This window comes from Acomys minous, assembly GCF_964271855.1.
Source record: "Acomys minous genome assembly, chromosome: 13".
Lineage (NCBI taxonomy): Eukaryota > Metazoa > Chordata > Mammalia > Rodentia > Muridae > Acomys > Acomys minous.
Genome location: NC_140495.1, coordinates 67041060 through 67066746, shown reverse-complemented (window position 1 = coordinate 67066746; position 25687 = coordinate 67041060). Strand labels below are relative to the sequence as shown.

Sequence of the window (25687 nt, the reverse complement as noted above, 5' to 3'; positions counted from 1 at the left end):
TGTGACTGTTTGACAGATGGGAATAAAAGAGATGGACCAGAGTCCATCAACAGTAATTTAAATAGGAATGGGTTATGTATTCTTTTTTTTAATTTTATTTTTTAATTTATTCATATTACATCTCAATGGTTATCCCCTGCCTTATATCCTCCCATTTCTCCCTCCCTCTTATTTTTCCCTTATTCCCCTCCCTTATGACTGTGACTGAGGGGGACTTCCTCCCCCTGTATATGCTCATAGGGTATCAAGTCTCTTGTTGGTAGCCTGCTATCCTTCCTCTGAGTGCCATTCCTGAAATTTGTGGACAAATGGATTGAACTAGAAATGATCATAATGAGTGAGTTAACTCAGAAGCAGAAAGACTCAAATGGTATATACTCATAACTAGACACTAGCCCAAGGGACATGTCTCATGAAAGCCTTCACTAACCAGGAAACTGGGTCAGAGGGGAGGACATCCTATTGGGACTCTAGATAGAGAAGCATGGGTTATGCATTCTAGAGGCAGTGTTGAAAGAACATGTCAAAAGGTGGGATGGGGAAAGGAGAGGTGCCAGTGAGGTAGTATTCATGTATAATATTATCAAAACTATTGATTTAAAGTTTTAAGTAAATAATCAAAATAAAAGGATATTTTTCCCTCAGTGAATATATCTCAAATATTCCATACCTAGTACAATATGAACACTAGTGATTAGAATATCTTTTTTTTAAATTTTAACTAAGTATTGCCTAGAAAGACACAACTAAGCCAAACTTAGCTGAAACTGTGGCTAGCTGAAGGACAACTCATGAAGGTCCTGAATACAGGGACCAGGGTATTGCATAGTAAGGGAAAGCAATGTAAAGGATTAAAGATAGCAAAAGTTCATCAACAGCTATTGAATAAGAGGTGCAAAATATTGATACTAATAAATTATATAATGATAGACAAAAGTGATAGACATGAGAGATGAGACAAGGGACAGTGTTCCTGACAGAAAATATAAACACTTTTTTTGTGTGTGTGTTCTTAAGGCAGCCTCAGATTGTAAAAATAATATAAAGAAGGTCCCCATAAACTCTCCTTTTCTTCTGTTCTTTTGTTCTCCTTCCCATAAAATTGGGGGAAGGTTTTATTTATTACTCAGTAAACTACAGTCGTGACTTTCTGTAGCTCTATAATGTATTTTTTTCCTTGGGCTATTGGTTTTGCTAAGACAGTCATAAACTGTAGAACTGGTGAGTTACAAAGAGAAGAGGTTTACTTTGGATCATTTTTTGGAGAAGCAGAGAAGTCAGTATCCTGACGTCTGACGATATTTTACTGTGGAAAGCCTATAAATGTGGAAGAGAGACTACATAGAAAATGAGGCCATAAATTCATTTTGTCACTGCATTGGCAGTTAATGATCCAGTGTTGAGACAAATAGTAATAGTTCCTAAAAGAAAATCATTCTTCTTCTTTTTTTTAAAGGTTTCCCATAAGCCTCACACAATTAAACATATCAAGTACAATGGGTAAGTCGTGTATAAGATACTTGTCTCAACTATTCAATAGTACCTTTATGATAGGGTCTTTTGTAACACTGCAAATGTCATAGAATGACAGATTCTATTTGTGTATCCCAAAGGGATGACATCGAAGAAAGAACGACTCTGAAGAGACTCTGTCCCCAGATGTTGCTACGTGTTGGCTAACAGTGCTTATTTATATCTGGCCTCTTAAAGAGATTTCCTTGGGTCAACAAGAGCAGGCTTCTTAGGAAGTGTCAGCATCCTAGGGAAGACTTATCTGCCCATTGACATTTATTGTGACTTACTATAGGTTAAAGTGTGGTTTTTCCATTGTAGATGAGAAAAATATCAGTATAAGATAATTTAATAACTCAGGCAAATGTTTCAAAGTGAATATATTAGCCATGCTTATTTGTTTTTTATCAAATATCCACCTACTTTGAGCTTACTGAACCAGAAAGTAGTGTTTGTTTTCTTCAGTGACCATAACTTTAATTTTGAAATGTTTATAAGTAGCTCAAAAGAGAATTTAAAAGTGATAAAAGTTAAGGTTGAAGCTTAGCAAACAAGTTACAAAATGGGCAATTATGGTTATTTTCATTAAATTGTTAAGAGTAATCATCTATGTACTGAAAAGTACAGAAAAGGAAATATCATTTGCACTGTGATTATCTCTATAGATGTGTAAACCTCTCAGAGAAAATCAAAGAATTTGACTTAGCAGTGTAGGTTCTTGAGCCTATCTGGGATCTTTAACCAGTTATCAATTGGCAAGAGCAAGAATATATTTCTGAGTCTCTATAATGAGCATAACTTAATGAATATAATGAAAATGTAAACCTGGAAGTGTTGTCTTCATCATTTGTATTACGTATATATGAAATTGCTTTGACTCACGACATTGCTACTCAACGATACTGGATGAACAATACTAGGGAACATAGTGAAATAGGAAGAAAATCCACAAAACACTTATATACACTAAAAACAGCACATTTGTTATCTTATTATACGTGTTGGTTGTCTTTCTGGACACTTCCTAGCTGCTGAGTGACAGAATTGGGAAATTATTCCTAGTCGTTCACTTATTTTGTTTTTAGCAGAGATTGACATTTGTAATAATTATGTCTCAGCCTTCCAGATATTTATTGTAATGCTACAGAATCCCTGTTTAAAGATATTTATTAGATGTATAAAATGTCATTAAGAGAAAAAGCAGTTTAAATATGGAACAAAAACTATTGAAGTCAATAAGCTCCTATGTTCCGTGACATGGTGGCAAAGGGGTCACCATAATGACTTATCACACATATCACACATAACTATGAGATACAAGCTAGATGTTTAAATCATGGAGTCATAATGATAAAGACAAAATGGTAACTACCTTGGTTTTGTCATTACACATCATACACACGAATTAAAGTATCATACATTATCCTACAGATCTGTAAAGCTAAAAGACTTTTGTTTGGAAAGAATTGTCTAGAACATTTACCATTTTCACTGGGGTAAGGTAGAATTCACCTAAACACAGGTTGTTGTCTAGATTTTTGCCATTTTGAGCATAGATTCATTCTCTTTTTACAGCTTCTTGTTGAACTATGCGTCCTCGACAAATTGCAAGTACTCACTACCAGTTTTATTATGATGTTTATTAAAATATATCCAGTGTAGACAAAGAATAAGTTTACCAACTTAACACAGGGTTTAGGTTTCCTATCAAAAAGCAAGCTGTAGATTCCCTGGGCACTCCAGAAAGGAAATACAGGTTATGAAAGATAACATTTACTGCAATATGTGTCAGTGAGACAAAGGTCACAAAATATGAGAAACGAGGAAACAAAATTGACAAGAAACGACAATATAATAAATAATGTCACTGTGATGCTTGAATGCATGTGTGTTATTTCTTGGGCCACAGCACTCTTATATATCATAATATATTTAATACTCACAAAGTATTGATTTTAAGAAAAAACCGCAAAGCAGGAATGATAAGGCAGAATATCTTTGCCTTTCAAGCCATTTGCATCCATAAGATTAAAATTATTTGATTAAGGGCTTTCAAATGATCTACTGACAAATACAGAAAAACATTACAACACTAGATGAGCACCTAACAACAATTAAATTCTATAGGAATATATTTCTAATAGTCATATACAGAGTCACCACATGACATTGCTGTCAGTATTGTTCACATGCTGGTCAGTTAGATGACCAGCAATAAAATTTGGCTTTACAGATCCTGTGTCACACCTTGTTAAGCCAGAGGTGCTTGCACAACCAGATTGTGCCAAAACAGGAAATAGGTAGAACACATATAAACAGCTGTGACTACTGTCTGTCACTGTCTTTCTTCTTCCAGACGGAGAAGGTCACATTCTGCTCTGAAACCTGCAGTAAGTAGCATTCCTTTAGTAAAAGATGAATTTCCTGATGCCAATACAATCATAGCTCAACAGTAACAAAATGTAATGTTACTTGCACATATTGATTATTGCCAGAACACTAATTTTCTTGAGAAAAAATTTTATTTAATTTTATAAAGTACACATGATTTAAGTAGCTTATTTTTAATTTTGGAAATGCTTTTGTACATATATGTGGGAATGAAACCTTTTTTATTCAAAAATCAGAAATAATGTCTATGTCTTTTCAAAGTAGTTATATTGTAGGTATCTTTACCATGAATATGGTTTTTTAGTTCAGAGATTTTTTTTATTTAACATAAATTTCTATGTGCTGATGCAAGTAATATTAGAATATGGATGAGAGGGTATCCGTGTTAATGATGTTAGGTTGGTTAAACAACATTATAGCAGTAAGCTTGAAATAAATGAGTTATTGGTGAACCCAAATAGATCTTTGTGTTTGGGGCAAAAAAAAAAAAAAAAAAAGACATGCTTCTGGAAAGTATTAGGATATCATAAAATCACTTAATGTCAATAAGGAAGTAATTATATGCCACTGGATAAGATTGTAATTCCAATGGACATTTATGGATGCTATCTTCCATGTGTCTAAATGAGGGACTCAGCTAGTTGGTATCTGAAACTATGTAGGCTGCCAAGCTATCTGAACTCCTGAAGTGGGATCAAAGCAGCCAAAGTTACAATAACTGTCAATCCTAAGGACTAATAGATATTTTAATACTCTGTGGTAATTCATGATCCTCTGTGATGCAGCTCATCTATAAGAGGAAGGATGAAGTGCAAAAATGAGACTCAGAAACTTCAAGTATTTCAGATCAGGCACAGTCCACATTTCCAGTACCACTGGCTTAATTCAAGGAAGGGTGAGCATTCATTCTTGGAAAATGGAAAAAAGAAAACCTGCTTCACAGGAACTGACAAGGATCCAAGGATGTTGTTTTTACAACATATTTGTCCAGAATGATTTCCAACAGTTTTGTAGAATTTATGTTCTGTGTTGACTGCTTCATACCTAGGGAAACATGACAAAGAAATCAGAGTGAAGGTTACATGCTACCTTGGAGTTTAGAAAATATGACAGCATATAATTGAGAGAATGTCACTAGTTATCATGAGATCTGTTTTTCTATTACCGTGCTCAACCTATGTACCTCCGCTGGAGTTTTGTTGACATGTTTTCTTGTCTACATAATCCCTAACAGCATTGCAGTCTCTGGCTCTAAGAACTAAAGGCTTTGAAGCCATAGAGAAGGTGATTATCTTTCAGTTCTGGTACCTAAATTCTTATGACACATCATTATTAAATCTCTAATACTGGTATTGCTCATGTGTAAAATGGGGTATTGACTCACAGCATTTCCCAACTAGGTTTTTATGAGTTATAAATGAAGCCTGTAGAAAGTCACATAACAAGTGACACGAAAGACATAGTGTGCCTCAGGTAGGGCAAGGGGGGGGGGCTTTGAAAAGCTAGCTATATGTGATGACAAAATGGCTCAGTAGACAATGCATCTGCTATGCAAGCATGGGAGTCAGAGTATATGTGTGTGTATGTGTGTGTGTGTGTGTGTGTGTGTGTGTGTGTGTGTGTGTGTGTGTATACAATTACCAGCAAGTGCTAAATCTTATCATGGTATTACCCTGTCAGAGTAATTGAAAGTTATTGATACTCTTGAAGGAGCAAGGAAGCATTTCTAAACTTCTAGAATCTGAAGAGAGGACCTATGTAGTTAGAGCTTGGCAGTGAGAGGAGAAGATAATTTCTGACAGCATTCATAGGTGTGCTACTCAGAACTCTATGGACTAAACATTATATTGTAATCCTTTGTTCTCTTCTTGGTTTTCTAGGCATGACATTATTCCCGGTGTTGTTGCTCTTGGCTGCGCTACTGCCCCCATCCCTTCTTCAAGATGACTGTGAGGTATGGCTAAGGTTTAATGTCTTCTCAGAAAATTTTAGGCAAATCTGAAGGCTAAAATCATTCCTCAAAACTTTAAAAGACCAGATTGTATAGTAAGTCACAAAGTATTCACTGATAGTTAAGGCTCTAAGAACAACCTAGAAGCCCTAATTACAAGTGAATATTAGGCATGTCAAATTAGAATGGCTAAAATTAAAATGCCAAGGTATGTGTTCTATCAGAGTGAAACAGGCACACATTTACCACACAAAGTAGATATCAAAGATAGGGCTGGAGATAAATATCTCTTAGTAAATGTTGTATAAATTACAATTAAATTTTATTTTTGCTATATCATTTAAATAAAAATACTGATATAAATTTAAAATACCTTTTATTTTTAGTGCGGTCAATAAATTAAAATGACACATGGCATTTGAGTTATATTTGTATTGGAGTTTTCATGTCTCTAGATTTATTTCGTGAAACTTTCTGTTCCAAGAATTATTATTTTATTTGATCAATTTTAACTTGGTACCCATAGAAAGTTCACATTATATTGCAATTAGCATAACTTCATCATAACTATTTCTAAGTCTAACTTTCATTGTCATTTTCAAAAAATTATTTCTGTGTCTACAATGTAAAGCTTGCTAGAAGTGAATTAGAGAAGATGAGCCAAAACACTTGCTTAGAATGCACAAGTCCCTTGACTGATACTCAGTAGCACATTGCTAAGTACATCTACTATGCAAACAATATGAACATGGACTAAATATTAATCATTTATACTATGTTCTTATACTTAGATAATACCAGATGAGGCTTAGTCATCTTCTTTAATGACAGAGTGTGTAAGACCAGCAAAGATACTCCCCCTCTGGTTAGAGAGATACTAAAAGTTAGAAACATTGTACCTTCCTGTAACCCTCATACTTGTCTCTGGCCTCAGCACCTCAGCATTGGGTACTACTATAATTTCTTAAGAGTAGGGAGTGCCAAATACTGAGTAAACCTGTTTTGGATATATATATCCAAATTTGGAGATATATATATATATATATATATATATATATATATATATATATATATATATATATATATAATCAAATTAGCGATCTAGACACTATTTCCCATCTAGGTTTTCATTCAAGTTATTTGGTATTCCCAGTTTCTTTATATGATTTCGTTTCATGGCATTTTTGAACCATCTACTCTCTTTCCCTCCCTCCCTTCTCCCTTTGGCCTACTGGTACTTCTTTAGAAATTTTCACTATCCAAATGGCAGAGTGATTCAGAGTTATATTTTATGAATCAAGATTTCTTTGAGAATTACCATGAAGAACTGTTTCCCCTCTCTGTGTCACTTACTGCTCTTCTGTCTTACTTTATGGTGTTGTAATTATTAGGTCCCATTATCTATCCAATATAAACTCTTTAAGAATTTTTATCCTTATATTTCAAATTTTATATTATGTTAACAAAAGTTTGCCACTGCCTGTTAAGAAAATATAAGCACACTTATTGTCTGGTGTAATTTTTAGCCACCAAAACAGGTAGCTTTGAAAGCAGAAAACAATAATGGCTTTTTCAGAAGCCATGTATTTTGTTTTTTTTATGAATGAAACAACTCTAAGTAACGTTTTCATGTTAAAATGGAATATTCAGGGAGATATTCTATCCAGAGATGGCTCAGTGGATAACAACAGTCACAGTTCTTACAAAGGACCCTCTGGTTCCCATCGCCTACCTCAGATGGCTACATCCACCTTTAACTACAACACCAAGGGATCTTCTACCCTCTTCTGGCCACTACAGGAACTGCATTCATCTACACAAACACATACACTTAGTTAAAAACAAATATTTTTAGACTATGATGCCGCTTCCTTAAGAAATAAACAGGTGAATAGTCTTACTTTGCATTATAAACACATGAGAATTTTCCAGCAATGACTTTAACATGTACATCTTTTCTGCCTTAGCAATAAGTGTCTGTGAGGAATCCCCTTACTAGTGCTTTCAGAACATAAAACATCACATAGAGGTGGATATGCAGCAATTACTGCAACACAGTGTAGTGGATCTTTGGGTGCCATGTCTGCAAAGACTTGAGAGAACTAAGCACTGCAGGAAACTTATCCCAGTAGTATGATAAAAGGTGAGCGTATGTGCATTGACAATTGAGCTATAAAATCTTGTTCTACACTATAAAGGGACAGATTTTAAAGTATGTTTCTAACAGCAAATGATTCTTATATCTTTGCCAATGCACATAATATCACTCTATCCACCTGTCCCACACAAACACAGGAAAGGTAAATTTAAATATCAGAAGCTGAGGTAACAATTGGCTTATCTTTGTTCACTGAAGTATAAAGCTAGCAATACTCAAGTATTTTCAAGAACATGTTGCATATTTGGATATTAATATAGACAAAACTATTTGGCGTGACCAAAAGCTTGTTACATGTAAAATTCTTTTATTGTAATACACTTTTGAATACACACATGCATTGGGTCTGGATCGCCACATTATCTCACAAGCTACCAAATTCCTGGTCCAAATTTGACCACTCCTGCGAAGGTATATAATAAATTCTGTGTTTCATCCCTTAACACATTCTTGCTACAGCCTAATTGAGTGTGAATGCCTTAAGGTTCTCTACCATGTGTGCCTATTTTTATAGGCCTCTCTTAAATCAAAATTGACATTTGATACCCTATGTATGAGCATATACAGGGGGAGGAAGTCCCCCTCAGTCACAGTCATAGGGGAGGGGAGTAAGGGGAAAATGGGATGGAGGCAGGAATGGGCGGATACAAGGGATGGGATAACCATTGAGATGTAATATGAATAAATTAATAAGATAAAAAAATTAAAAATTGACGTTTGTAGCATAAGAAGAGCTTTTACTTTGACATGCAATGAGCTCATTCCTGATACTCAAAATTTCTATTTAAAGTGTTTCTAATGAAAAGACACAGTTTTTTCATCATTTATTGTTAAAGATTAATGACTAATATTGTCTTCTGTATTTTAATAATGATCTTTATTCACCTTAGCCAAACTTTTCATCATTTTATCTAACTTTAGCATACTCTAACAGGACTTTAATTTTATTTTCCTTTAGGACAATGATGCTCAGAATTCATTAACCACTAGAGAAAAAGAAGTCCAAGAAGAGATTGTAAACACACACAACCAACTGAGACGAATGGTTTCCCCACCTGGTAGTGACTTACAAAAAATGGTGAGGGCCCACATCAGGACAATGCATTTAGAGAGTTGTGTTGGGAGCCAGATGACAGCATCTGGCTTCTTCTGTGTTGTTTAAAAGGTTTTGCCTCTATTATAGCATCTATTTAGAAAAAAAACTTATTCATTGTTTTGTTTATGTGCATATACATATCTGTGTGTGTATATATGTGTGTACACATACTATGCATGCATGTAGAGCCCAGAATTCATTCTCTTCTATGTTTTCAGCTGTTATATGATTAGAATAGCATTTGTGAAATTTGCTTTATAACAGTGACTCATTGGTATTGTGAGGTTGTGTCAATTACAGCGACAGAACTAAAATAAAATACTTTGACATTACTCTTTAGTAAAAAGCCACTGTATTGTTTTGGCTCATTGTACTCTCTTATCTACGGTCAGGACATTTCTCCTTTAGGGTCAATGACCTTCTATTTAATAGTCTACTGTCCTGCATCCTGAATCAAAGTTCATACTTCTCAAATTTATTCAATAAGGAAAAAAATGAAACTAGGATGTAGGAGGCAACCTTTTACAGTTGTTAAAATACGTTTAGTCCTTCCCCATAGCTAGTGCTAATCATAGTACAGCAATTACTCATAGCCTTTAATGGTTCCCGTTGTGACTTCAATAAGTCATCAGACCATTAAATATTTTAGTATTTTTGGTGATCTTGAGAAGACAGAATATTTGTATTTCCTCGGTACAGAAAAAAAAAAAAGAAAAGAAAAAAGGCGTGTATATGTGTGTGTGTGTATATATATATATATACACGACTTTGGACATAGGTTATGAAACTACTAAGCAGGCCATGAGAGAGCAAAGAGGTGCTGTGAAAGGTAGGGGGAAAGAAAGGAAATAGAAGATGTGTGACATCAAAGGGAGGCTATGGGTTAGAAGGCATGGAAGGATGAGCAGGACCAGGAAGATGGGGAGAGACATATGCAAGAATGAGTTTATTTATGAATGTCACAATGCAAATTGATAATATATATTCTAACATACAACTTTAGCTATAAATTATACTATGTCCTGATGATGACGGAAATCAGACGATGCCTACAGGAATTTTGCAATGATCTTAGCCAGTTCTATTAGCTCATCTGCAGAGATGGTGTGGCTCTGAGGTTTCAGTTATTTCAAGGCTATCTTCCTTCCTTTTCCTCTTTAGCAATGGGATGATGATGCCGAAGTGAATGCTCAGCGATGGGCAGACAATTGCGTTTACCAACACAGCCCTATATCATTGAGGACTACTGGTATGTAAACTCACAATTACTCCTTGTATAAACAAGGAGTAATACAGGAGAGTCCGTTTTCTGACATTGTGCTAACAGAACTTTGCAAGTAATCATCAATTGTGATACTGACTTTAAAATGAAAAAAGTTGAGTATCTGTGGCCCAGAGATGGCTCTGAGAGGCTCCATGTTGTGCGAATTTGGTGTTTCATATTTTACACAAACTGTCTCCCTCCCACAATGCCAGCTTTGTGTGTTATAACCAGATCCTAAGTGAAGCAAGATATGGATCATCTTCTCCTCTGCTTTAAAGACTGAACTGATAAAATAAGTACTAATTAAAGTAATAAGAAGGAGGCTTGGAATTAGAATAGAATCTCTTTTTCATTTTATTAGTTTTTATTTATGCGTATGTGTGTTTAAGTGTCTGTGCGCACATGTGCTGTATATAAGAGTGCCTTTAGAGACCAGAAGAAGATATTGGATGCTCCGGAGCTGACGTTACAGTTGTTGTAAGCCATCCCATATGGGTGCTACAAGTTGAATTCAAGTCTCCTAAAATATACTAATATGCTTTTTGCTCTTACTCACTGAGCTATTTTTCCAGCCCTCTGAAAATTTAATTTCTATCATTTAGCCCAGAATGTTTTTGTTTTGTTCTGTTTTGTTTTGAGACAGGATATCTTCTTGTATCTCTGGCTGTTCTGGACCCACTTTGCAGACTAAGCTAGCCTTGGACTCAGAGATCCTCCTGCCTCTGCCTCCAGAGTGTTACGATTAAAGGCATATGTCACCATACACAGCTACAATATCTTATTTTTATAATGTGTTTTGTTTGTGTTTACAAACTATCTTTTTAAATACAAAAAAAATGTACTTAATTTGATCAACTAATTCTTCATATTTTCCTCAAGAAATATCAAATATTTTAATTGGCATTTACTACTACTTCTTTTATTATTTTGGTTGGGTTGCAGAGGGGGTTAAAGTCTCATAATATAGTCCAGGATGTTTTCAAATTGATAATCTTCCAACTCAGCGACCAATGTGTATGTGATCAGCTTTCTTAATTTTTTGGTGACTGCAACTTATGTATGCCCTGGGTGAGTAAAAGCTATATTAAATTAAATATAAACTATAAAATATAACCATTACATCAGGGAGTTTTAAAATGATGGAAAATAAATAAGTGGACTATGAGATATATAATATTTCTTAAAACACTAAAATTGGTCAGCTCTGGACCGATTTGAAGCTAATAAAGTAGTCATTTCTTTTTAAGGATGTACAACTTTGCTACTACTATTTATAATGTTTAAATAGATTATTTTTAAGGCTACAACATTCATTTAAAGTGCAAAATAATTGCTTATTTTCAGATATTGAAAAAAATACTAATCTGTTTATTGAAGGCTAAAAGTTGGGTTTTCCCCATTCTTGGAAGAATATTCAGCCCATGAAATTTTAATCTTCTAATTATGGCATGGGCCATAAACTTTGAAAATATTGTTCCTTCATTTTTGTTTGCATTGTACTTGCAGGTTTAAAAGAATGACTTCGGAAGGCTCAAACCAAGCAATAGTTATAGATATATAAAATTTCACAATAAAAAAATCTCTAACTAGAACAGGAGAAAAATTAAAAGAGCTAGTCTTTGTCTTCTCCGAGACTGCAAATCAACATTTGGTACACATGAGGCACACACACACACACACACACACACACACACATACACACACACACACACATGCAGATGTGTGTGGAGAATTCCATGTGTAAATGAATCAATCCAAGGGAAAAAAAACTATGACTCAGTTCATATGGTGTTCAGGCCTTACATGTTGGGTGCTACTTATGTAATAATCAAAAATTGCTGTAAGCAATGTCCTTAAAGATCAGAAATTATGCTTTGTATCGTGTGTGTGTGTGTGTGTGTGTGTGTGTGTGTGTGTGCTTGTGCATGCTCATGTTTGTGTTACTCTCTTTTCTTTATAACTACCTCCATGAGTGGTTTATCTTTTTTCCTTAGAAACAAGGTGTGGTGAGAATTTGTTCATGTCAAGTTATCCCGCATCATGGCCTGAGGTCATCCAAAACTGGTATGATGAAAACGAACAGCTTAACTTTGGTGTGGGTCCGAAGGAACGTGGTGCAGTAGTTGGACATTATACTCAGGTAAGAAAAAGTACCCTGTCCCTAAATGCCAGGCAAGAAATTATTTTCAATTGCTTTACTGATTTCAAAACAGAATTTAGATTCAAAGATTTTTATAATTTCTTTTTCAGACCGTGTCTCACTATGTAGGTCAGATTGACTTTGAACTTATTATCTTCTTATCACAGTTTTCTACTTCCTGTTAGTACATAGCACCCGTGCATCCTTGGGGAACGTTTTCAATGGTTGTTCACTGGTTAGTCCTGACAGTCCTTTGCTGTGAACTCTTGTCTTTCTTTCTTTCTTTCTTTCTTTCTTTCTTTCTTTCTTTCTTTCTTTCTTTCTTTCTTTCTAGTCATGGTTTCTCTTGTAGTCCTAGATGTCCTGGACTTACTTTGTAAATCTGGCTGGCCTCAAACTCACAGAGATCTGCCCACCTCTGCCTCCCTATCCTAGCTCGGGTAGACACTCACTCAAGTGCTAAAATACTCATAAGCAAGCATATTTTTTATCACATGTACAGAAGTTAGTTCAAAAGACCTTGAACTTTTAGAAGAAATTTTAGATTGTTAGAGACATTAGATATTTTAAAGAGATTGAATATATTCACTCAATTGTAATGATTTAGATAAAAGAAAGTATCGTTTATATTATCTTTCAAGCAGTCTATCTTATTTTTATCCATTTGCAAAAGCAAGTTTTGTGTGGTTTCTTAGCATATCAAATTATGTAGAAGAACCTTTCCAGCTTTCTGAACAACAAATAGTTTGGTTTATAAATATGGTATTATTTCAATATGAATAAAGGTGAGAGAGAATATGAGCACTTAACCAAAATGATTCTAGTATGGTTGACTTAAAATAAAATAAGTAAATGAGTAGAGACTTGATATGTTTGAGTTACAAATTACTCAAGTGTGTATTCCTTTCCTAAAGAAACTACTGACTATGAAATAATATAAATTTGATTGTATTGCATATTTTTGCTCTTGTAAAAAAGAGAGAGAGTGTGTGTGTGTGTGTGTGTGTGTGTGTGTGTGTGTGTGTGTGTGTGTGTGTGTTTCTATCTACAAGGTCTTTCATCTGTGGATGCCTGTAAAAATCAAAATTAAATTCAATGCCTTCTTCCAAAGGGAAGAACCAGGACACAGTCACAGCTAAACCAAACAAAACTAAACTCCATCAGTGTAAATAACTCAAGGTCCAGTCTCTGGGATCCACATATGGTCTTTTGGGTTCTTCTGGAGGGCTTGCTTCATTTATCCAGCGCTGCCCTCTACAGCACACACAGCTTGTCTTCTAGCCTCCTACTGTTGCTGCTACTCTTGCTGGTTATCCCATGGTCCTGGCATCTCCATAACCCTGGGACTTCTGATGCAATTGGGCTGCACCTTCTCCAACAGCCTTTCATAGGCTCTCTACATGGTACCAAGCCTCAGCTTCTTTGCGTGACCCCTTCAGTCCTGAGCCTTCAGCTGACTCTGAAGCTGCACCTTCATCAATGGCCTCTCTTGGTTTTTCTCAGTGCCAAACCTCAGCTGCTCTCCATGACACCTTCATGCGATCAAACCCAGTACCACAGGGGTGACTCTTACACACTAACAAATCTTATAGCCAGCACAAGATACAACCTGGCCAGCTTTGGAAGACAGCTTCTCTGTGCTCTCAGTAAACACTTCCTAGAAGATTTTACCTCAATGATACTGGTCTCCTCTTAGTCACGGCTAATTTCCTAGCTCCAGATAACCAATATCAATTTTCCCAGTAACACAAAGGTTTCACTTCAGTAGTTCTGTTATCTTGTTAATCACCGGTGGTCCTTTGGCTCCAGCTAACCAGAGACACAGAATCTTAAATAAAAAATTGTAAACGGCCCTTATAGAGTCTTAAATGTTCCCTCTGAAATTTCACAAGCCAGCCTTCCATATTGTGCACTGCTCAATATTCATCTCCCTCAAGCTCCTAAAGAACTTCCTACAGACATCTTAATATGCAATGGCTCTTCAAGTCAAAGATCTTTCACCATCTTCTCCAAAACATCATCAGGCCTGTCATAGCAATATGCCCCTAAGCTGGTAACAAAATCTGTATTAGTGAGGGTTCTCTAGAGTCACAGAACTTATGGAACAAATCTATGTGTTTGTGTTTCTGTCTCTGTCCCTCCTCTCTCTCTCTCTCTCTCTCTCTCTCTCTCTCTCTCTCTCTCTCTCTCTCTCTCTCTCCATCCTTCTCTCTCTCCCTCCCTCCCCTCTCTCTCATCATATTTAACTTTGAGATACTAAAAGGATGTTCCCCATGGGATATTGCCAACCAATTTAAATTTGTATTTGAACTTGTATATATGAGTGATAATTATATCATGTAAGGTGCTATTATGTAGTTATTGATTATGAATTTGCAGTTGTATGAGGGATAGTTATATCATATTAGGCATTATTATGTCTTGGTATTGTTTTCATTTGGACATGAGATATGATTTGTGTCATCTGGACAAGGGGTGGGTTGTGTTGGTATTTTCAGTCGCCATCTTGACTATACTTGCAATGACCTACACTCCAGAAATAAAGGGAACAGCTGCAATCTGAATCTTGAGGCAGGAAAACAATATGCCTTTGATCTAGACCTTGAGGCTGGCAGACACATGTTCTTGTTCCAGATCGTGAGGTGAGATGACACACCCTTCTGATCTGGATGGGCACATGCCTTTAATGCAGATCCTGAGGCACACCTTTATGCTGGGCCACACCTTCTGCTGGAAACTTATAAGGACAAATGAAGAACGAAGGGCTCTTTAGTTCATCACCTGCTTCCCCAATATGTTCACTGAAGCCTGTTTCTTAGGGATTCCAGCTTCTATAGGGGAGTGAGCACCTACCAGACTCATGAAATTTCCATTCATAGCTAGCGATTGTTGGGTTAGTTGGACTGCAGCCTGTAGGCCTATAGTCGTTCCCATAAATTCCATATATATCGGGAGAGAGAGAGAGAGAGAGAGAGAGAGAGAGAGAGAGAGAGGGATTTATGTCAAACATTCTCTGATTCTCTGACTTTGGAGAATCCTAACACATCTGACAATCCTAACTCTGTGCTCTGATCAGATCTTGCAGGATGAGAGAGACTTGAGCTGAAACAGGGTTTCTGGAGAGAATCAGGAAATGCAAGGTTGTATCTCTACACCAAAGCAACCACCACATACAACTTCCAGGAAGTACTCATAGTTACTAAGTAGTAGCCTTCCTCCCAGTTCAATCAGCCAGCCTTTTAAGCCAGCCATGGTCCCTACCCATCTGGGAAGAAAGATGCTCATGGCCATGGCTTAGTATCCAACTGAAAGCCTCTATGTGATTCTGCAAAGAAGTCCTGGGTAATCTTCTTAAGCAGGGGCTGGATGGACATGAGGCACTTGTTTTTGTAAAAGTGCTTCAATGTACCTACCTGCTAGGTAGAAAGCACAGTCGGGGAAATTCTACATCGCACTTGCTCTTGCTGTCCATGGATTCTTTAATTGTTTTCATTTTGACATGAAGCTCCTTGGCCTCCTCCCCTCCTTCTGTACCGTCATCATCTTAGTAACCGTGAAAGATGAGGTAAAAAAACAAAAACAGACAAAAAAAAAAAAACACACCTCCAGCCATTCTTAAATGGTGACCACTTGGTTGTCAGCCTCCCTAACTCCCTTGGTGCTTCCTGAGGGCTCTTTGTTTCTTTAACATATTATACATATTTTTTCACTTTATAGACTGATCATGGGCCACTTCCCTCCTCTCCTCCCATTCCCAACCTCATACTCCTTCCCCCCAACTCCCCTTCCCATTTGCCTCAGAGAAAAGCAGGCCCACTTGTAGGTACCCAACTACCCTAATGCATCAAGTTGCCGGAGGATCAAGTGCATCCTTTCACACTGAGTTCAGACAAGGCAACTCAGCTATGGGGAAGGTATTCAAAGACAGGCAATAGATTCAGAGACAGCCCACACTCCAATTGTTAGGGGACCCACACGAAGAACAAGCTACACACCTTCTACATATATGTAAAGGGCTTACATCCAGCCCATGCCCGTTATTTGGTTGGTGGCTCAGTCTCTGTGAGCCCCCATGGGCCCAGATTAGTTTACTCTGTAGGTCTATTTTTGGTGTCCATGACCTCTCTGGCTTCCTCAACCATTGCCACTACTCTTCCACAATATTGAGCTAATAGACCTATTGTTTGGTTGTGGGTCTCACCATCTGTTTCTCTCAGCTGCTGAATGAAGCCTCTCAGAAGACAGTTATGCAAGGCTCCTGTCTGCAAGCATAGCAGAGTATCATTAATAGTGCCAGGGGTTGGCTCTTTCCCATGGAGTGGGTTTCTGTCATTGCTAGGCTATTTACTCCATCTCTGTTCCAGCTTTACCCCTACAGTTTTTGTAGGCAAAACAAAATTTTAGTCCAAGGTTCTGTGGGCAGTTTGGTGTCATGTCCCTCCACTGAAAGCTCTGCCTGGCTACATCTCCTGCTGCTGAGAGTCTTAGCTAAAGCCACCCCCATAGGCCCCCAGGAGTCACTCCCATCCTTGAGATGCCCCCCCCCTGCTGAATTCCATTTTCTCTCCCTTTCTCATACTGAATCTCCACCCCCATTTCACTCCCTACCTACCTTGTTCCCTCTGACCATCTACTTCAGATGTATACTTATTTCCCCTATTGAGTGAGATTCAAGCATCCTCCTTTGGGTCCTCCTTTTTACAGAGCTTCTTTGGGTGTGTGGATTGTATCATGGTCATCCTGTAGTTTGTGGCTAATATCCCTGTGGGCCCTTTTAATATTTGTAGTCTAATTCAATAATTTAAATATGTCCACAAGGTTTATAAAAACAAATTACAACCGAGTTTTTTTTTTTTAATTTTATGTCTTCTATTTCTTTTTCTGCATCTTACACGTGCTCCGTCTTATTCTCTGGGGGTATAGCTTGTTTGGAATTCAACTAGAAAAATTGCTTGTGGATTTGCTGAGTGCCCTGATCAACCACTGAGATACTTTTATGTCTGTCAGTATTGTCCTCCGTAAGTATACACTTTATATATTCATTTATATATTCATTCTCAACCATGTCAAATGAAATTCAATATTTAATATTTTTACTTATAATAGTATAAAACAGATAAAAGCTACAAATAAGACATGGAGAGGAAGTTACAAACTTTTAAATACTTCCTATAGTTGAAAATTACTTAACTAAATTCTTTAAATGGTCAATTCATCAGTTCCATCAATCACACTGAGAAGATTTTCCCCATGCTTAAAAATAAATTCTCTGCACCCCAACACAGTTGTGTTCTAGACTCATGGTTACTCTGTGAGTACACAAAAAGTAAGAATTGTGGTATTCATAATGTCAGTTCTTGCTATGTTCATAGGCTGCAAAGCAAACTTATGATGTCACACCAAGGGCTAACATGAGTCAATGACACAAGATAGTCATGCAGGGTTTCCACTAAATTGATTCTACCTCTGATTATATAGGCTATTGCCTCACTTTTTATAATTTAATAGGTTCTTGAGAATTGTATATAGAAGTACTATATTTGCGTGTTACTTCCAGCCTTCTCTTTTCTCCTCCAAATCTTCTTACTTCACATTTTTCTCAAATTCATTATTGTATCTTATTGTTATTATTACACACAACACACACATTATTGATATATGCACATAGCATAACACACACATAATATTACTGAGTCCATTTACTGTTGCTCTTATGTACAAGTGTTTAGGGTTTACCACATGGGGCTGGATGATTGATCAGGAGTCTCCACCTTGGAGAAAACTGATTGTCCATTTCTCAGCACTCATTGATCACCCATAGCCCGTTATCCACAGCCGACTAGACTTTTGCCATCACCCTTCGTTGCCTCCCAGGACTTGGAGATAATACCCTATCGCTCAAAATATCACACACTTAAGACACAGGAGATAGAGGAATAGTGCAGGAACTGACCTGGAAGGCTGCATTCTGCAGACTAGCTCTCATAATATTTGAAGATGCTGTGTAAGCGTCTAGGGGAGAAAATAATCAATAGTTTTATCTTTCTGAAAAATCAAAACAATGACTAGCCCAGTTGCTATTTTTCCAAAGTTCATTTCTTGGGGGTTTCTTTATGCATGTGCATGCACATACCCACAAAAAAACAAGAAAAGGACACTGGATCCCCTGAATCTGGAGTTAAACGTGGTAATGACCTACTTTCATAATTGGCGTCGGCAATCAAACTTGAGTCCTCTGCAAGAACAGCAAATATTCTTGACCTCTTAACCAACTTTATGTTGCTACTTTATGCCTATAAACATTTAATAAATCTTAGACTTCAAATGTTTTTTAGAAGACTTAGCAACATACCTTAAACAGTCAAGAAAGCTAAAATCTTAACACACTGCTTTTCATTATTTACTAAAAATTTCTGGAAAAACCTATTCATTTATATCGTGATTTTTAAAATCAGAAACTTACCTCCCTTCTATGCTGTATGTTTGAGCTCTTTAAAGTATTCCTATGAATAGAATGAATATATATTTATAATCTTTCCATTTATTTTTTTCTTTTAAAGACAATTTTAATTACATCTGCATGTCTGACTGTCTGTGTCTGAGTATGTGCAGATAGGTGCAGGCTTCTCTGGAGGGTCAGAGGCCGCAGATTGGATGGAACTGGAATTACAGACTATTATAAACCACCAAAAATGGGTGCTGACAACAAACACCCAAGTCTTTAAAAAAGACAGGCACTCTTAACTACTGAGGCATCTCTTCGGCTTTATTTTTATCCTTTCAAATCAAACTTTTTAAATGATTCATTTCTGTTCTGTGGCTTACACAGAGTATGTGGCATCCCAGTTGAAAATTAAGATCTTCAAAGAATTGTCAAGGATGTTTCTGTTGGCATTAATACAATAATGCAATGCTGGATGGATTCCAGCAGCCTGCCCAAATAAAAGCATCTAGAACCTGGCACCTAGGAGAGCCAGACACATAATGAAGAAAAGCAAGTGACAGGACTTGCACAACAGTTTGTGTCTTTTTTATTTTTAGATTGCCCATACGCATAGAGCTGTGTTCTGCATGTAGAGAAGCAGTTCTGCAGCAAGCCCTTAGACATTGAATGACACCCCCCCACCCCCGGTACACACGTACACACCAGCCAGCCTTGGTCCAGTGGAGACTGACATCTTTGTATTTTCATGTGACAATCAGGGATGTAATGATCATACTTAGCTGCAGTCTAGCCGATATCAGCGTACTGCTACCTTCAGATGGTTTCTAAACAAAACAACAACAACAACAAAAACCTTTTCTAATTAGCAATCTTGTGTCTAATAAGCATAAAGTCTCACACCCACATGTTGCCTTTAGACAATGCCAAACCTTCCTAAACACAGGGTTTTTCACAGTTAAGCTCCAGCCCTCTCTCATGTTATAGGAATTAGAGATTTTTCCTGTATCTAACTTTCTCTATAAAAAGTATCTTTTACATCCAACCAGAATTGTGAACTGCAATGGTCTTAGGAATTTTCCAGGTTTATCTTAAAATAAAGAGGGGTTTTTCAACACTAAACTGTTTCTACATCTTTAGACTCTTATTTAAACCCATTTTCAGATGCTCAAGTTCTGAGATGATGACTGAGGGGAAAAGTGAATGGATTAATTATGTCCTCACTTCACATTTGTATCTGGATACTCTTAGAAATTGTTAGGTTTTTATGGTATAATTAAGTCTTTGTAGCAACAGCATATATATATATATATATGTATATATATATATATATATGGAACACACATACACATATATTTATGACTATGCAGGAATTACTGTGTAAACAGAAAAATTAAAATTATTTAATGTTTTCCATATTATATTTCAGTGGTAATTATGTAAATAGGCTATACACCCCTTACACGGAAGGAACCCCATGTGCCAGTTGTCCTGCGGACTGTGAAGATGGGCTGTGTGTGCAGTAAGTTTGATAACACAGTAAAATAATAGCATAAATGACAATCTTGTTGTAATTTAAAGACAATTTGTCAAAAAGACAAATTAAACCTTAACTTGTCCTCTCTTCTCCCTCTCTCTTCTCTCTTCCTCTCTCTCCCTATTTCTCTGTCTCTCTGTCTCTGTGTCTCCCTCCTTCTCTCTCTCTCTCTCTCTCTCTCTCTCTCTCTTTCTCTCTCTTTCTCTCTCTCTCTCTGGAATACCCCTCTTCCCCCCTTTTTTTCTCTCCCCATGTTAATACACTAAAACTTCTCTATCTAAAAAATAAATCTGAACCTGCTATTAAGATTTACTACCATGGCCTTACTTGCAAGAGACAAAAATGTACTTATCACCTTTAGAAATACATATTTTTTTGTTTAGGATATGTGCTTTTAACATTGAAAAACATAATACTCTATGTGGTCCAAAGACACATCTGAAACCAGGGCATGTGTGCTCATGATGATGTTGGCATCTACAACAATATTTCTATGGATGTAATTCAGCAAAACTTAGAGTGAATCTTCCTATTCTCAAGGCTAATAAGATATTAAGGATGACATTTTAGATGAGAGAGCAATATCAGTTTGAGGAGTTGGGAAAACAGAACATTGGTCAACCCAGAGAAAGAAGTCAGATACGAAAATTCTTTGCACACCAAGTAGTTGAGTACAATAAATTGATAGGCTCCTCCAGAGCATCATTTGAATATTTTTATTAAATTAGGTTTTTATTTATTTGTTAATGCATATTTGTGTCTATGTATGTACAGTCATTCAGATGTGTGCCATGGCATCTCTGGATGATTGTGTGTGATGTCAGAGAATAGTTTGTATGAATTTGCTCTCTCATACTGTGATATGGATGTGGATTACTGAGCTGAAGTCACCAGGCTTAGCTGCAAGTAACTTTACTCTGAGCCAACTCACTGGCCCTTCCATTTAATCATCATTCATATGTTTTTAAAACAACTTTCTGTGACATTTTAAAGTTTAAATCAAATCTATATGTAAGCTCAGTTTTCTTTTTTTTTTTTTTTTTTTTTTTTTGGTTTTTCGAGACAGGGTCTCTCTGTAGCCTTGGCTGTCCTGGACTCACTTTGTCGACCAGGCTGGCCTCGAACTCACAGTGATCCGCCCGCCTCTGCCTCCCGAGTGCTGGGATTAAAGGCATGCGCCACCACGCCCGGCTACGTAAGCTCAGTTTTCTTAACCAATATATTTTATTACAACTTATTAACCGAGCATATGTCACTTATAACCCAGCTAACCCAAACAATAGGAGAAGAAGCTTAACAAACACAATAACAAAACCATAAAGATATCAGTTCCCAGAAACGATTCTCCTGGCATAATCAGCAGGATTTCTTCAGTTGGAACCTGGAGTAACCAGAACCCAGAACCTCAGCAGGAGCCGGAGCCCCGAAGCCTTCCCTGGAGGGGTTCTCTCTAGGAGCCTCTTGTAGTGGAGCGAGGAACAGCCAAAAACTATCCGAAGTTTCCAAAAGGCCCTGCCTCAAGTTCTGGGCTTATTTATATATCTCCTCCCAAAGTCTGTTCATGGGATCTTCCCAGCTGGCAACAATTAAGCTTCCCCATGAGCTGGTTTGTCTTCTAGTGGATTGACATCACCTGTTCTCTCACAAGACCATTCCAATCCCGCACTTGGGATCATAAAATAGCAGGTTTATCTCTCCTTCATCTATACATATTAGTTCACTACAAATTTTAGTATTTCATCACAGAACCGTAGTCAAAAAGCCTGTCATGGTATCACATTTTTAGTATTATTATAAATATAAATGGAAAGAACAAACAAAATCCCAACATGGGGTGGCAGAGGAAGGAGAATCTCGAGTTAGAATGTGCATCAAACTGCAAAGCCACCCCAGGCTACAGAAAAGAACCCTGACAACAATAAGGTGCTTATAAAAATGGAAAATAGCATAAAAATTAATATGACAAATTGTGGTGGCAATTTGCTGGGGGTTTTGTGCATTTCTGAGTGAATTACAGAATTCTTCATCCTAGATTTGCATAGATAAAAATTTAAAGTAGTAATGATATCAAAACTATAACCTAAAGAAGAAAGAGCCAAATAGTCACAGTTTTGCTGGTTGTGCTTGTAAAGGAATCTGTCGTTATCAGTAGCAGCCAACTGAAGGACGTTAAGCAGAAACAGAAAGGTAAACATCCTTGTTTTTCATATAAAGAGGCTGCTAGGCACAGTAGCTATAGAACATTTTAATAAACCTTGGCTTGCTGAGATAAAAAATTAAATATCAAACTGTACTTAAGTTGTAAAAGTTCTTGTGTAATGAACACCATTTCAAATAATGGGGTCTAATGCTTATTTTTTATATTTATGAATGCTTGCATGTATGGGTATGTATTTATGTGCTCAACATGTATATTCATTGTCCCTGGAGGACAGAAAAGGGCATGAAAACCCTTGGAACTGAACTTACAGGTGGGTGTAAGCCATCATGTAGGTGCTGAAAATCAAAACCAGGTTCTCAGCAAGAACAGCAAGGACTCTTAATCACTGAGCCACTTTAGCTCCTTCAGATCAGTATTATAAAGAGTCACTACTTAATTTTCTGAAGCCTTTTGTTAATGAAGAAATACATCAGTTTGTCTCAAAGACATTTGTCAAAGCTCCATTTATATATAAAAAAAAAACTAAGTCAATTCATTTGGCTCAATCTCCTTCTACCAATTAATATAAGGTTTATTTTGTTACTTTAACAGAGGAAAATAACAATGCAGTAATGGACTTTTTGTTCTTTATTTCAGCTAATACTTCTCAATTTGAAAATTGTTATTCTTATTCTAATTGTTTAGATATGAAGAGTCTTTATACTTGTGAAGATCCAACTGTTAAAGAAAAATTACAAAGTACCACACAACTGTGAAGACAAGTTTCAAGTGCACAGGATCAGGACCACGTAGAGAAAGATCACATCCTCCCCTTGTTATATTCCCCCAGGAAATTATAAGCATAGATACTCTCAAATGATTTTAAATGGTAATGGTACATTTTCTTCTTCTGTATTTTCCCATTTTGCAGAAATAATTTACACCCAATGATTTTAAAATAACAAAATCAAATCTTTGGATTTTGACATGAGTTCTGTGACACATTTACAGAGTTGAATCACACTCATGATTATACCCTGTTTGTCTGTGTGACTAAAGTCACAAAGTTCAGGCTTGAAAATAAGCATCATGTTACCAGAGCACAAGGAAGTAAAGGAACAAATGGCATATAGTTTCACTATAACCATCAGTCATCTCTCCTAGCTCTGCTTAGCTAAGTGTCTCCAGAGAAATTTTCACATGAATTTGCCTCAATTTCATCTCACCATCCATTCTTCTTCACAGTCATCAGAATCAATGGCTTAAATTACAAACTACAGTTTATATTTTAAATGTTGAGGTTTAATTACCCTATTAAAATGTAACTTAAATGAACAAAATTTGTTTGTTTAGAAGACTGTACTGATAATGGTTGCCTTAGAAAAATAAATCTTAATCTTAGCATATTAACCATGCCCTGTTTTTTTTCTATTCTGGTTATTTGGTGTATGTTTATTCTAAAATGATATTTCAATGCTTATATATTTTACTTAATTTTTATTTACAGTAAAGTTGTCAGGCTTCAGAATAGTTTATGCTAATCAGTGTACACCTCAATTAATAATCATAGTGGAAGTCAGTTTAGCTACCTTGCCATGCCACATCCAACCTTTAGGCCTAGCCCAGGTCACGTATCTTCTATGCCCATATAGTCCGGCAAGTCTTGTGGACCCTAGCTCACAGGTAATATCTTAAATTTAAGACTTTTCCCCCACTGCACATCCCCTGAGTCACTCTAGAATTTAATATCAGACAGAAAACCAATGAGAGAAATCTTCATGCCCTGGTGTTATTGCAAAACTAAAATATGTGCAGCCAGAGAGGATGACCCTATTCCCCCAGATCCACCAGTCTTACCAAAATGTTTTCCAATGAGAATTAAAGAGATGAACCTCAGGACACAAAATCATAGAAAGTCATGTAATTTTATCAAGGAATTTGTGGATTTTAAAGACGACATGAACAAACACCTCAAAAACAAACAGACAGACAAATATGTGGACAAATGAAATGACGAAAGACAATTCATAATTTAAAACTGTGTTCACTAAGAGAAAGAAATAGTAAAGGGAACTCCAGTTCAAGGGTCAATTGAAAAGTAACCACGCCTCATGAGAAGGAAAGTAAAATGGATGAAGTAGATAGCAAAATGTCCATATTTAATGAAAAAACAACAAGAACATGGACCATTCAAGCAAAGACTATGGACAATTCTTTACACACACACACACACACACACACACACACACACACACACACACACACACAGGAAAGAAGCCTGCAGAACTGTGGTGTACCATGGTAACACCAACTCATGAAATTATAGGCATAGACGAAGAAGAATAATCCTAGATCATGGCGTAGACCATAATTTCAACAAGATCATAGAAATTTTCCCCAAATTGAGGATAGACATAATCATACAGACACAAGATGCATTCTGAACTCCAAACACATGAGACATTCATTAAATATTACATATATATATGTATATATATATGTACATATATACATGTATATATATATATATATATATATATATATATATATATAAGAAATTCTGAAAGCTGCAAAATAAAAATTAAAAAAAAAAAAAGAGAACAAAATGGTCCTGCCCCTTAGAACATGGAGTCCATTTTGTGGTTTCCAATGACTCCTTGTATGTGGCCTACCCTAGATTGTAGTTGATATATTCAGGAACATTCCATTAGAGAAAACTGTTTTTCTCTATGGTTACTGTCTTTTGGGGGATGTGGGGGATGACAGGGGAAGAAACATGAGGTTGGATAGATAGGAAGGCAGAGAAAACTGGAAGGAGCTGTGGGACATGAAATACATAAAATATATTGTATAAAAAAGTAATACGAATCAGCACACATTTTTGAGAAACAACTAAAATAGTTATGGCCTCAACACCCCAGTCAAAAGCACAGGTTAGTTAAATGGATTACGAAATAAAATTCATCCTTCTGTTGTCTACAAAAACTCATCTTTTCTTGAAAAGTAGGTATTATTTTAAAGTGAAATTATCAGGTGTTTCTGTCCTAGAACCTGGC

The 25687-nt window shown here is 36.5% G+C and overlaps 1 protein-coding gene across 2 annotated transcripts; it reads left to right on the top strand.

Moving 5' to 3' along the window:
• The first annotated feature begins 3862 nt into the window (after positions 1 to 3862).
• On the top strand, positions 3863 to 24035 carry LOC311580546 (cysteine-rich secretory protein 1-like). 2 transcript variants are annotated; one of them, XM_084752196.1, is made up of 9 exons: positions 3871 to 3902; positions 5138 to 5187; positions 5784 to 5857; positions 8971 to 9090; positions 10270 to 10357; positions 12367 to 12512; positions 17436 to 17530; positions 20384 to 20476; positions 23337 to 24035. In XM_084752196.1, the coding sequence occupies exons 3-9, from the start codon at positions 5786 to 5788 to the stop codon at positions 23359 to 23361; spliced, it is 639 nt and encodes a 212-aa protein (XP_084608322.1). In that variant the 5' UTR covers positions 3871 to 3902; positions 5138 to 5187; positions 5784 to 5785; the 3' UTR covers positions 23362 to 24035. The 2 variants fall into 2 exon arrangements, with proteins under 2 accessions (XP_084608321.1, XP_084608322.1); XM_084752195.1 differs by lacking the exon at positions 5138 to 5187 and having other exon boundaries at positions 3863 to 3902.
• The last annotated feature ends 1652 nt before the right edge of the window (positions 24036 to 25687 follow it).

What these genes read in the sequence shown, in the direction of transcription:
- LOC311580546 (XM_084752195.1), top strand. Translation starts at nt 5,786, where the DNA reads ATGACATTATTCCCGGTGTTGTTGCTCTTGGCTGCGCTACTGCCCCCA. An exon ending in GTCTGTCAGTATTGTCCTCC is followed by an intron (nt 17,531 to 20,383) that starts GTAAGTATACAC and finishes ATTATATTTCAG; the next exon opens with TGGTAATTATGTAAATAGGC. An exon ending in GAAGATGGGCTGTGTGTGCA is followed by an intron (nt 20,477 to 23,336) that starts GTAAGTTTGATA and finishes CTAATTGTTTAG; the next exon opens with ATATGAAGAGTCTTTATACT.